Source organism: Zea mays, chromosome 1 (genome assembly GCF_902167145.1).
Source record: "Zea mays cultivar B73 chromosome 1, Zm-B73-REFERENCE-NAM-5.0, whole genome shotgun sequence".
NCBI lineage: Eukaryota > Viridiplantae > Streptophyta > Magnoliopsida > Poales > Poaceae > Zea > Zea mays.
The window spans coordinates 106,163,911-106,178,066 of record NC_050096.1 but is presented as its reverse complement, the minus strand read 5'-3'; the positions used below and the strand labels follow the sequence as shown (position 1 = coordinate 106,178,066).

General features: G+C 41.5%; 1 protein-coding gene across 2 annotated transcripts; it reads left to right on the top strand.

Moving 5' to 3' along the window:
* Positions 1-972: 972 nt before the first annotated feature.
* Positions 973-8,446, top strand: LOC103637735 (glycerol-3-phosphate acyltransferase, chloroplastic). Of its 2 annotated transcripts, XM_008660557.4 has the most exons (14): positions 973-1,533; positions 2,397-2,494; positions 2,587-2,673; positions 2,757-2,854; positions 3,708-3,765; positions 4,233-4,334; positions 4,422-4,483; positions 4,583-4,693; positions 5,014-5,092; positions 5,341-5,460; positions 5,553-5,666; positions 7,239-7,387; positions 7,802-7,951; positions 8,047-8,446. In XM_008660557.4, the coding sequence occupies exons 1-12, from the start codon at positions 1,254-1,256 to the stop codon at positions 7,371-7,373; spliced, it is 1,344 nt and encodes a 447-aa protein (XP_008658779.1). In that variant the 5' UTR covers positions 973-1,253; the 3' UTR covers positions 7,374-7,387; positions 7,802-7,951; positions 8,047-8,446. The 2 variants fall into 2 exon arrangements, with proteins under 2 accessions (XP_008658779.1, XP_020402042.1); XM_020546453.3 differs by lacking the exons at positions 7,239-7,387; positions 7,802-7,951; positions 8,047-8,446 and adding an exon at positions 5,922-7,221.
* Positions 8,447-14,156: the final 5,710 nt, after the last annotated feature.

Sequence of the window (14,156 nt, the reverse complement as noted above, 5' to 3'; positions counted from 1 at the left end):
ATAATATTTGTTCGACATCAGTTCATTCTATTGGAGTCGACATATTTATATCGTTAATATAATATTAGTGTTATAGTGATATTTTGTCACACATATTTTATTTATTATAGTAATATTTATCGTTCCGTATCTATGTTTTATATTAATTTTTAACTCTCGTGGCACATACCTAACAAGAAATGCATTATGACCTTCACTTGCAGGTTGATTCCCTGAAGGGGTCTGCTGAAGTTCTGCAGTTTCTGCTGCTGACTTGTGATGCCGTTCCATTCAAATCTTCTGAAACCTCACCTTTTTAAAATCATCAAGTGCAAACTCTACAATTGGATGACGTTCTAAACGAAAAATTTCTGCAAAGAGCGAAACAAGAATAAATCATATAACCGAGACTGGATCTGTTCATGACCATGTCAGAGATGGCCTCAAGCAAAAAAAAAAACAGCCAATATTTTTGTTCATAGAACAGACCAAGGTAGAAAGAGTGACAATACAGACACAGGGATATAGTGTGAAAAGATTTAAATGTGACAATAATGTGGTGGCGTTTAATTCATGGGATAGAAAGGATGGAAAAGGGATATCATAACCTAATGGACCACGAAAAAGTTTGTGTATCTTTTAAGGGCTTATGTGCTATTACTTGCACACTAAATTGTATGAAACTTTAAAGTGAATTTGATCTTTGTATTAGTTTAGTTTTGTGTTGGTTGTTGTTAACGATTTTATAAGATATTAAAGTTATTGTATATAAGTTATAAGTTATTGTGACATTATATGTTCCCGTTGTAACACACGGTCACTCGTCTAATTTATTATCTAAAAACTCAAAGTTGTATTATACAGTCTCTTAGTTGTTTCTCTTATTTTATTTTATCTTTTATTTAGAAACCGTTCTACGGGCTCAGCCATGCCCTAACACAATGCCGTATGTGCCAAAATAAGGGAATAGAAAGGTGCCGTGTCATCCAATAATTTTCCTCGACAAATCCTAACCACACACAAAAGGCCCTATTTTAAATTTCTGAGGAGAAAAACTAAACAGAAAAATCGAGGAAAATATGCTGCTAGCAGGGGTGAGCGGGCCGAGGCTTCTCGTGTCGACTGTCGACGCCTTCTTCGCCCTCTCCGTCCGGCTTCCGCCTCAGCTGAACTCATGCGCTATTTCCCAGGCCGCCATTCCCACTAGGGTTTTCGGATTATTAGGTTTCTAGAACCTTTCTTCGCCGCCCCCCCCCCCCCCCCCCCCAGACCCCATGCACGCTCCGCCGCTGGTCGCGTTCGCAGGGGGCGCCTGCCCCGCTTCCGCTGCCTCCTCGCTGTCGCCCTGGTTGGCCTCGCTGCGGCCCGCCATCGTTGCTGCGCCGGCGAGGCTGCTATGGTTCCGCCGCGGGGCACTCCGGCTGGAAGCCAAGGCCGCGTGGAGGGCTACCGGAGGGGGACGGGGCCCGCGGGTCCCGGCCAAGGGCGCTGTGCTCGCCTCCTATATGGGTGCCGAGGAGGTGGTGGGACCCTTGTCGCTGCTCGACGAGGAAGGTTTGGTTGCTGCTGCTGCTTCCAAATGCAGTCCGCCTTGCGCTTATATTGCCCATATCTCTTTTGGATCGTTACGCACTATAACTGCATTTGCGTCACTATCCGCTGCCACTACTGGTGTCTCTACTCTAGCAATGAAGGCACAGCTGCCCAGCCAAAGTAGTCGTACAACCTAGATACTATGTTGTAGTTCTCCAAGTACTAGATACATCTAAGAAATTCCTTCGTATAAACCAATGTATCTAAGTCTTGTATTTTATTCACTAAAACTCCTTAATATACGGTTTATTTATGTGAGTTGTATGTGTGAAACCGTATCTAGACTTTGAGAACCATGCTAGGGACATTCCTTCACCAAGATATGTCTATTGTGTTTTTTTGCACTTACCCCTTTAAATCTTTAATACTTCTCAAGATACGTATCATTTATGTGGGTTGTACATGCCCTTATGCCAAATTGCTTGCGTAGTCGCATGGAACCAACCTAGTAATTTCACATGCTGACATGCCACATTAGGGCATGTACAATGGGTGTTTCGAGCTGTGTCTTCGAGTGTGTCTAAGTGGGTAAATGTAAAAAGCTCAAGACACGTATCTTGACGAAGACACGTCTTAGCTCTATGCTCGAGACATGAGACTAGCTGATTAGTCAATTTAATTTATTGAATGCTCTGATTTGTACAATGAATATGGTAAGACACATGTTTTAGACACGTCCACTGTATGATATTGTGTTTTAGCTGTATCTTATATTTGGAGTACCGTGCAACAATGTCAGAGTTGTACATGCCCTTAATATATAATAATCTAGTATGCAGACAAACTGACGACTTCCTTCTTTTTCCTATTTACACGTTGTGCAGAGCTCATTTTGCACATAAGAAAGGAACGGGATAATGGAAAACTTCCTGCAGATGTTGCCATTAACTTGGAGGAGCTGTATTATAATTACAGGAATGCAGTAAGAACTGCTGGGCTGATCTTTGCAGTATTTTTAACGGGCTATCATCTTCTTGTTATGCTTCATGTCATGCGAATGTTTTGCTTTGTTAGGTCCTGCAAAATGGTGATCCTAATGCATATGAGATCATGCTTTCAAATATGACAGCTTTGTTTGATCGTGTTCTACTGGATGTACAGGTTTCACCGTCTACTCTGATTTCCATCACAATTTGCTCTCATAATTTTATTTATTTTCTAAGACGGCCTCCATCCTTTTGCAGAATCCATTTACCTTTCCACCGTATCACAAAGCTGTGCGGGAACCATTTGACTATTACATGTTTGGTCAGAACTACATTAGGCCTCTGGTAGATTTCAGGTAATACAAAATCTGATATGATAACATATTAATTTCAAATAATTCACAAATTTTGCTGTGCTTTTGGAAGTTATTTCTTTTGACTGGGGTGGATAGCATGCCTTACCAGCTTCACTCACCATTGTTGTTCTCATTTGCCACGAATTAATTATCTGGAAGCATAGAGTAGGCTCCTTTGTTTTCATGGCATGCAAACTTATTGTAGTTTGTAGCACAATGACAGAATGCTAATTTCCAAATAAAACAAATGCTTCGTTCAGATATTTCCAGCATGTTGTTGACTGTTGAGGTTTACATTTTGTCGAGTCTAATATCATGAAGGAGATAATATCTGCTTAATCTATAGTGTAACCTTCGTTTGCATCTCTGGAAGCCATGCCTCATTTATCAACATCGTCTTGCTTCAGTCACTTGTTTACTTATTTAATTATTAGTGTAGTGAGAGTGGAATCTTTGATTAACAAAAAATCATCTTAGATGCTCCAAGAAAAAGTATGGATCTCTAATTGTGCATAGAAAATTTTAACAAAAAATATTGATGAATAGAAAATACAGTTCATCTATGTGCATGCAAAATTTGACCTTGCACAAAAAAAAATCAAGGAGAAATAAAAAAGAGCATCCGGCTTGTTAATTGTTACGGATGGGACTGGTCATGTGTAATCCGCAACCCACCAAAATTCACAAGTTTTTTCTCCTTGCACATTTTTTTTTGCAAGAGCATTTCATCAATCTCCACTATCAACAGTTATAGGGCTAATTGCTAACATATTTTGGTTTATTTACTACCAAAGCATGCCAGGAAACTTTAATAGTTCCCTTATCTTCTGCTAACCTCATTTCATCTGCTCAGGAACTCCTATGTTGGCAACATTTCCCTTTTCCATGACATGGAAGAGAAGCTCCACCAGGTCAATTCATCTTATCCTATCTATGGTTCACGTTACATTCAGTAATTGTCACTACATTATTTTTCAGCACTAAATCTTACAATGGTACTGTGAATTCAAACTGTCAAGGTCTTTTCAGAAGAAGAGTAACGTGTAAACCATCATTGTGTATTCTGTATTGATGCCCAATGTCATCACATCAACATTTTTAATGAAAATAGAATGTATATCACTTTGTAAGGAACGAAAAGGAACTGATAATTTGTTTCTCATTTTGAGAATTGCTTAGAGATATCTATTGGAACATTGAAATTGCAAATACTCCTTTCTTATGAATTATAATGACATCATGGCCCATAATTCCCATATTAGTACACATCTTACGTCGGAAATGATGTTGTCGCAGTACTTTTCCTGATACACCTATTCTTACAATCAATAATTCCAAAAGTCCTTATGCAAAATAGTACTGAAGTACGTCATCACAGGGCCACAATGTTGTTTTGATGTCCAACCATCAGACAGAAGCAGATCCAGCAATTATCGCCTTGCTTCTTGAAAAAACCAATCCATGGATTAGTGAAAACATAGTAAGGCCGTTCTTTGACTATACACTGTTAAGTTATCAGTGAACTATTTGACCCAATCAAACCAGTTAAAGTTTCCACCTGATGTAGGTTTATGTTGCTGGCGATAGGGTTGTTACCGATCCACTTTGCAAGCCATTTAGCATGGGAAGGTCTTTCTCTTCACCCAGATCTTTTTTTGACGTGTGACAATATTGTCTCTGTTTTCTTTGACTCCTATCAATGTCACTCAAGCATTTTTCTCCCAACAGAAATCTCATTTGTGTGTACTCGAAAAAGCATATGAATGATTTTCCAGAGCTAATTGAGATGAAGAGGAGATCAAACACTCGGAGCCTCAAGGAAATGGCCTTGCTTTTACGGTATCTTCCCTTACAATAACATGTTAGTTTGTAATCCTTTTTCCCTATGTATTGACTCTGTATTGATGACTTGTACCAAAAGCTGGTGCCTCATGGCACAAATTTATCAAGTAAAAGAGTAAAGAACTCCTGTTCAAAAAAGACTAATGGACTATTCACTTGCACAAAAATCTTTAAAGTTTTTTGTGCACCATTACTCTTTGCTAAGTTGGTTCTTGCCCTCATGAGGAAAAACATATTCTCAATCTAGATCATCGTGCATGCAATTGCCTTTACTGTTTTGTGCTTGATCCCACATATCTTCTTACGACAATACACAGTGGTGGTTCACAGCTAATTTGGATTGCACCGAGTGGTGGTAGAGATCGCCCAAATCCTTCAACAGGAGAGTGGTACCCGGTATATGCTCTTGCCTGATGGTCTTATTCTTCCATTTTGACTTTGCTATGCATTATAGCACATCTTCTCTTTCAATGTAACTGCGTTACTAAAAGGCAAATGAAACGAGATGGTACAGACAGTTGTAGAGGTTGCTCACAAGAATTATCCTTTTTTTTTTGCCTAAGACAATGCTTGAGAAGTCCGCTGCATGGGTAAGTATGTTCCCTTATGTTTATTTTATCTGCTATATGCAAAAACAAGGGCAGGCGCATTTTGATTCATCCACAGTGGACAATATGAGGAGGCTTCTGGAGCATGCTGGTGTTCCTGGGCACATATATCCACTATCATTACTGTGCTACGAGGTTATGCCTCCACCACAACAGGTACTGTACTTCATTTGTGCTCATCGTACCTGTTTAAGTATTCTTGCTGTGGTACCTATTTGAAAATTTTCTTTCTCGTCCGAGTTGAATAGGTCGAGAAAGAGATTGGTGAACAGAGGGTGATATCCTTCCATGGAGTAGGCTTGTCAGCAACTGAAGAAACAAAGTATGGGGATATTACTTGTCATACCAAGAATGCTGATGAGGTTTGTTCTCAATGATATTTATATACATCATCATGCTTCTTGATAGTGCCGAATTGCCGATGCTCCTGCTTCTATTTCTTTGTGGTAATTGGCTATTCATTGGAAGCGCCAATATTCCTCAATCTTACTGTGCCTGTAAATAGCTGGCCTGTGAATTTGTGCTACACTATAAGCTGATTTACTTGTACTTTTTATATTGGAGTTGGGTGATGAAACTCCATTTATGGCAGTCAGATTGATGATAGATTTGGACAGTTGACAGGTTAGAAACCGTGTTTCGACAGCTGACAGGTTAAAGAAGCGAGGCCTCCTTCATCCGGAACATTTTTTTGTGACCAAGAAGAGGAGGACGTTTAACACATTCTTACCACCTGTGTCTTTGCCCGAGACTTCGGGCATAAAATCTTAGCTCCTCTTGGCCTTGCTTCAAAAGCTCCTAGGCGGCATGAATGGTTCTTTACAGATTGGTGGAGGAAGGTTTGCAGAAATCTCCAAAGGGTCTCAACTCTGCTATCATCCTGGGGGCTTGGACTTTATGGAAACTTTGTAATGCTTGTGTTTTTGAAGGAGCCCAACTGCGGGTACAAGCTGCTGTGCATGACTATTTGGAGGAGCGCCACCTGTGGTGTTCGGCTGGAGCGGTTAAGCTCAGAGAGTTAGGGCTAAGGGTTGGAGTTCCTTAGGGCTCTAGTGTGTGTTGTGGTCAAGTGCTTCTTTTTCTTTAGACCAGCTCTCTCTTTAGTTTGTCTCGGTTCAACCCCTCACTCTTGGTTCGGAGTGGGGGTGTAGTTTTACTTTTATAAGAACCCTCCCTTCTCTCTTCTACCTTAATACAATGATACATAGCTCTTCTGCGTATTCAAGTAAAAAAAATTGATAATAGATTTTGAGTGTTACAAGCAAATAAGCTTCTACAGATTTGATTGTTCTCTTACCGAAGGCAACTAGTATTGCCAAATCTCGTATACATTAATTGATTTAAATGGTGGAAATGTCTGGATATCTAGGCTGTTAGGAAAGTTGATATTCATACATTGGCCTAGTAATTTGGCGCCTTTCGTGTATGACTTTGTAGAATGGACCAACACTGGTTTTCTGCTGTAGGGGCTTCCCCTACAGTTTTCCCGATAAAAAAAACACTGGTTCATTTCTCTTTTCTCCATGCCATGAAAAAATCATAATAAAAGGGTGCATTCTTATTTTTGCTTATTGATGGAATTCAAGCTCTTGCATCAGTGTGCAATATTGATTATATTATCATTTTTTTCTTTTTGACTTCATATTAACAAACCCTACTGATTGTACTTGGAGTTGGTTGAATGGTTCTGTTGCAATGTAAGTTTCGCATTGCTCTCGATCTTTAATCCCTTGTTCTTTGAGACAAAAGGGTATCTTATTAGTAAGAAGTATTAAGTGTCCATGATACTAACTTAACATAGTGCCTATAACTTTCATAAGGTTTTGTTAGCTTGTTGCTCACTGGGCTTGTCTTTGTTTGTTTAATTTTGTTGTATATCCCTTGGAAATTTGTTAGTGATTATGACTTCTGCTTCTCGTTTCTTTTTCACCCAGGGAAGGGAGCTATTCACAAATACTTTGTACAACTCAGTTGTTAATCAGTACAATGTCCTCAAATCTGCTATCTTTAGAGATCGTGGAGCAGCTGTATCAAACAATGCCATCTCACTGTCACAACCATGGCGATGAATGTAGCTTTCCCAGTTATGGTCAACCCTGATCTGAACTTCGTTTCCTTGTCATTCTACTGTTTGCTTGATTGACAAATACTAGTATGGTAGGGTCCACTAAGTTTTACTTAAAATTTCGAACCCTTAAAAAGATTGCCCTTGTTTAGTTGTTGCCTGATGTTTATGGGTATTTTTCATACTTCGTTTATAGTGATCCACTTTTCACATCTGACAGTTACACCTAGCATAGTAACATGTAATCCCAGCTAGACTAGTGTATGTAGATTCCATGAGGTCGTGTTTATGGTAATTGATTCATTTATACATGAAGTAATTTTGCTACTGTATGTTAATCTGTGTATGTTATTTTTGTTCATTGACAAAAGGGATGCAACCTGTATTCATTAGATGGTCATCCTAACAGACGAATTTTGCTACTGTATTCAGGTCCAGATTCGATACTGAAGTTACCTTTTCAGAAGAACAGGTGAACTGCAATTGTGCAATTTTTCTGGGAAAAACTCTTGAAGTTTAATCTTTCTGATATCACTGGACTTTACCAATCATGGTGGAGCTTATTACTCTAATGCAGATCCTGTAAGGTCTCTTAAGTCTTGGGTAAACCTGTTTTGATCCCTTTGCGAATGCACTGACTGCGCCATATCAAATGCTTATGTGCTGTGTTTTTGTAGCGCTAAGATGTCTGGCTGGTCAAGGGTGATTGGTGATTCTGCAGATAGGGATCCTCGTAACATTGCATGCCGTCGTCCGCAAATTACTGCTCCCTCAGGTTGTTCAGTAATGTGCTGGTTGGGCACTGAGGAATCCATCAGGTTGCATCCTTTTGTCTAGACGTCGATTTGTGTTGTTGAAGTGGTAAACATTTTCATCCTGGGCTGTATCGTCATCATGTATAGATAGGCTCGAGTCTCTCTCTTTTTTTTTTGGCTCCACAATTTTTTGGAGATATAAAAGCGGCAGGAGTTATGACATGCCCACAGTCGGCCCTCCTTGTAGAAATCCTTTGGATGTAACCTGTCTCTTTCTTATATACATACTGAAAGTCAAGGCAGATATCCCGTGTTTCGAGTACGTGGCTCCGTGACTACCCGCGTCTGCGTCTCCTGTCTAGCTGGAGCTGTAGCGTAAAGAATCTATCTGCAGTGATTTCTTTCCTTGGGTCGGATCGCGAAGGAGACAGGATCGGTGGAAAAACAAATTCCAGCTGGCGAGCTGGATGGATGGACTATTAGGCATTGCGACTTTTTTTAAAAAAAGATATCAGGCGGAAAAGCAGTACGAGTCCGATGCGTAGCGTGAGCTTGTGTGGGAATACCTGCACGTTGCTCTCGAAATTTAAGAAAAACTTAGGACGAATGAAATGAACTTCAAAGTATCACCCAATAATATTAGCAGTGCAAGTTACATGTAGGTTGAGACTTGAGAGGGAGAAAAAAATTAAGATGCATCGTACATATAACTATTGTATTTGCTAGAAGGAATCTAGAGTGAGTTTGGTTCACATCCTAAAAAAATGATTCTAGCTATGAGCTAAAATAGCTGTCAATTAGGTCCCGTTTGTTGTCAATTAGGTCCCGTTTGTTTCCTTTCATTTTAAGAAATTTGAATCTTACTAATGAAATAGGCTAATTTTTTAGAATGTGACATTACACCACTTTCCAAAGTTATCATATAAGCCTACCTCAAATTTATGAGTTGAGAAATGGAAATTAATTCTATAGGTTTACATGCTATGTTTCCGATGTACAACTTATATCACACTATTCTACTTGTTTTGTTATAACATAAATGTAGTATATAACTATCTCTCTCATATAATTTAGAATAATATACAAATATCTTATATATATAAATATATGAACTTAATTAGTTTTATATAAATTATAATTATTAAAATGGAATTCAATTCTAACGAAATAAATGGGACCTTATAGATTTTGTAAGAGTATAATGGCTTGACAACATTGTCGAGTTATTGACCGGCTATCTTGGGATCTGAAACGGCTGATGAACCTGTACACTAGTTCCTCCCATGAATTGCCTTGCCCTATTCCAAGAAGATGGTTATTAGGTTTACTAGTAGATTCCATCAATTCATGCGTTCATCCGCTTTAGATATTCTTGAATTGAGGAACGCTTCTAAGAGCAACTCCAATAGTTCTCTAAAAGACTTACTAAATCAATAATTTAGGTAGTTAACATAAAAATTATTCTCCAACAGTTCTCTAAATGAACTTTCTAAATTTAACAACTTGTCATCTAACCTCATTTTCTCTCTACATTTGGCAACCATTTAACAACTCCCTAAACAAAAATGTTAACTGCATTATATAGTTTTTGTGACTTATTTTTTATGTGGATAGATATAAAACAAAATTACAACCTATATTTAGAGAACTATTGGAGAACTCACATTTTTTTACTCCAAAAGCCATTTAGCAACTTCTTAAATCTGTGATTTAGAGAGCTAAAATTTACATAACTATTGGAGTTGCTCTAAGGGACTAAGTGGGTGTTTGAATGTACTAAAGCTAATAGTTAGTTAGCTAAAAATATACTATTAGAATTAGCTAGCTAACAAATAGTTAGCTAACTAGTAGCTAATTTACTAAAAATAGCTATTAACTGAACAATTAGCTAATGTGTTTGTATGTCTCTAGCTAATTTTAGTCACTAACTATTATCTCTAGTGCATTTAAACACCCTCTAAAGCATGGGTATGAGTTGATTGATCAGAAGTTTGTACTCAATAATATTGTGTAGGTGTAGCATAGATTATTTGTCTTCAAAACCTGACCATCCTAGCAAACTCTAGGACATATAGTTCGTAGATCTGAGATCTATCCATCTCATCATTCGCAGAGACGTGTTGACACCTTTTTGGGCGCCAATCACTATAATGAGAACTGGCGGCGGTGCTCTCTGCACAGGCGCGTACGGTCCGCGGCCAGGGGCCGGACGGTCCGCGACCTGGCGTAGGGCTTGGGTTCCCTGCCTGACATGTCAGACGGTCCGCGCCCTGGGGCCGGACAGTCCGCGCGTGCGCAGGGGCGACGGAGTTCACCGGTGGCGTCTGGATCTCACTCCCGGGAGGGACCCCGTCGGGGGAGGAGAGATCCTATGTGTTGTCTAGGCTCGGCAGGCCGACCTAGACTCCTGATCGACGTAGAGTCGAGGAGAAGCGAAGAATTTAGGGATTAAGAGGCTAAACTAGGGCTAAACTAGAACTACTCCTAATGCAAAAGGTAAAAACGAGAAATAGACTTGATTTGATCGATTGTTGGGGGTTTCAATCGGTCGTAGCCCTTCCTCTATATAAAGGAGAGGTCTGGATATGCTACAAACTGTTTCCGGAGCTAATCCCGCGGTTTTAGGTAACAAATCCCGCGAGAAACTAAGAACCCTAACTGACTCTGCGCACGCGCGAATCGTCCGCGCTACCACCGCGGACCGTCCGGTCTCAGGGCCGGATTGTCCGCACTTCCTTTTTTGTGTTCAACATATGCCCTCCTGCCTTTTGGTGAAGGTTGACGAACCAAAAGCATATGAACTAAACCTGATATAAGTCACCGGTTTTTCAAAATGAAGATTATTCAATAAAGCACCAATGTATAAAGGTCGTTTCAGATCGTATCTTTCTCGGCCATGACCATTTGATCAATGGATAAAAAATGAATAGAATGGAGGTGCCCCCAGTCTGGATAGACAAAGGAACTATATATGTACCATGGATTCATCGTCGTACCATTCCATATTTGAACAGGATAATATACCGACGATGAGTAAACGGGCGGAAAGTACCTTGGTCTCATATGATGAATAGGCGATGCTTGTTGTGTCGCCTTCCGTGCCATTTTGTTTGGCTGTTTTGTTTTAGCAGGTGATCGAGGTTTCTTCGTTGACTGATCACGTAGAACGGTCTTCTTGCTAGCACTCTTGGAGAGCAATTGATCAAAAGTAGGGTCAGCTTTGATCAGCCGACCATATGTGCTTTGCCCTTGCGTCTCTTTCCTTGCTTTGTGTGGAGGCTGACACTTTTGGTCATAGGAGGACTGTTCGGCTGAGTTAGCTGGACCGTCTGTCCGAGCACCGGACCGTCCGCACGTAGGTGCCAAACCGTTCGCGATGCTTGGGCCAGGCTATCGTGCTTGGCTCATTAATTGTGCCTGCCCTCGGCCCCTTCGGACTTTTTAGCCTTCTCATCCGGAGTCTTTCGAGCAATCTCCTTTTGTGATATATTTGACATGCGAGGATCGTCAATGATGATGCCCTTGCCTTTGCCTTTAGGTTAGTTAGACCGCTTTAGCGCTTGCTCTAGGTGAACCCTAGTTAGTTGAGTGAGTTTAGAAAAACCACACAACCCCTCAGCTCTTGCACGAGCCGTTGTAATTGTACCGAGTGGGGCGAGAGTCTTGCGAGACCGTGACAACCGTGTTTCTGTCACGGTCGCCACCGTGTACCGGAGGGAACGAGGCTCGCGGCATTTTCAGCTAGAAGCTCGATAGTGGAGACGGCGGGGAGCGTCCGAGAGGAGCCGGAAGTGGAGCACCACTTGCGCATGGAGAAGGCCCGCAACTCTCTACGGAGTTACTCGACCGTGGTGCTTGGCCCTCGCGTGCACCAATGAGGATTAGTCGGGACTTTGCGTGGTTCCGGATACCTCGGTAAAAATACCGGCGTCATCCACAAGAGTTTGCATCTCTACCTTGCTCCTTAGCTTCTCGCATTTATATTAAGCATTTAAGTTTCAATCTTGTTTTTATACTTATATTATTTAGGATTGAAACTTAGCCAATGCGGTACATATAACAACACTTAAACAAAACCTAGTTTGCACATTCTATTTGATTATTTGCATAGGTTTTGCTCTAGGGTTTTATTTGTGGCCTAGTTTAGAGAAAGTTTTAGAAGTCCTAATTCACCCCCTCTTAGGCGTCACATGTTTCTTTCAATTGGTATCAAAGCTAGGTTTGGCTCATTTGAAACGTTTTTGAAAGGGAAATAGTCTCAACATTTCCTATAATCGATTTTGGTGTTTGACAACCATCACAAACCTTGTGGACTAACCAGTTTGTCTAGTTGATCATTCCACAGGTGCATAAGTTCATCTACAACTATTCTAAAGTCGACTGTCTAGAATACCGTAGATTATTCCGGACAGGAGAAGCTTTTTGGAAAAACACCTAAGCACGGACCGTCCGGGCCCTTGCGGCGGACCGTCCGTGACACCAAGGTGACCCTTGGACAGGAACACTGCATAAAAGCGAGTCTACACAAAGGACCGTCCGGTGGAAAAATAAGCACCATCCGAGACCAAGCGCGGATCGTCCGGTCAACGCAGAACCGAAAAACCCGAAGGTGACGGGTTCGGTAAAATGAATTATAGCATCCTCGCGGACCGTCCGGGGTGCACGACCGGACCGTCCGCGACTGCCTTTATCTGACATCTAACGACACATTAAATGCTATATAGCCGTTACTGCTGACCGTGGCGATTTCAGTCGTTGGTGTGCAGGGGCGGACCGTCCGGACCAGGGGCGCGGACCGTCCGCGGTCGGCAGAAAAGGAGCAACGGCTAGGAAGTGGTTGGGGGCTATAAATACAACCCCAACCACCTCCATTCACATCACCCAATCATTCCAATCTTCCACATTCAATACAAGAGCTAGCAATCCATTCCAAGACACAATCAAAGCTTGCAATCTCTCCAAGTTCCACAATTGAGACAAGTGATCATTAGTGATTAAGGACTTGAGAGAGAGAGAGAGAGTGATCTGTGTGTTATTTGTCGCTCTTGTCGCTTGGCTTTTGCAATCATGCTTTCTTCTTTTCCCATTCTTATTCTCAAGTGACTTGTAATCAAAGCAAGAGACACCAAGTGTGTGGTGGTCCTTGTGGGGTCTAAGTGACCCATTGATTAAGGAGAAAGCTCACTCGGTCTAAGTGACTGTTTGAGAGAGGGAAAGGGTTGAAAGAGACACGGTCTTTGTGACCACCTCAACGGGGACTAGGTTCTTTGGAACCGAACCTCGGTAAAACGAATCACCGTGTTCATCCGCTTTATTTCTTGGTTGATTTGTTTTTACCTCTCTTTCGGACTCGGATTTAATTCTAACGCTAACCCCGGCTTGTAGTGTGTGCTTAAATTTGCAAATTTCAGATTCCGCCTATCCACCCCCCTCTAGGCGACTTTCAATTGGTATCAGAGCCCGGTGCTTCATTAGAGTCTAACCACTCGAAGTGATGTCGGGAGATCACGCCAAGAGGGAGATCGTGACCTGTGGCGACAAGTCCGCAAGCTCGGGGAGAACCCACTCGAGGGAGTCCGGCCACAAGCACAAGGAGGAATCCTCTTCCTCCATCAAGTCACAACGGAGAGGTGACAAGAAGAAGAAGATGAAGAAAGTGGTCTACTACGAGACCGACTCTTCGTCACCCTCCACCTCTGGCTCCGAATCGGCGTCCATCACTTCTAAGCGCCATGAGCGCAAGAAGTATAGTAAGATGCCCCTCCGCTATCCTCGCATTTCCAAACGCACTCCATTACTTTCCTTTTCCCTAGGCAAACCACCATTTTTTGATGGTGAGAATTATTGTATGTGGAGTGATAAAATGAGGCATCATCTAACCTCACTCCACAAAAGTATATGGGATATTGTTGAGTATGGAGCGCAGGTACCGAAGGTAGGGGACAAGGACTACGATTCGGACGAGGCCGACCAAATTCGTCACTTTAACTCCCAAGCCACAACTATACTCCTCGCCTCCTTGTGTCGAGAGG

Coding starts and splice junctions, on each gene's coding strand:
- LOC103637735 (XM_008660557.4), top strand. CDS start 1,254: ATGCACGCTCCGCCGCTGGTCGCGTTCGCAGGGGGCGCCTGCCCCGCT. Junction 2,855..3,707: donor AGGCCTCTGGTAGATTTCAG/GTAATACAAAAT, acceptor TCATCTGCTCAG/GAACTCCTATGTTGGCAACA. Junction 5,461..5,552: donor TTATGCCTCCACCACAACAG/GTACTGTACTTC, acceptor CGAGTTGAATAG/GTCGAGAAAGAGATTGGTGA.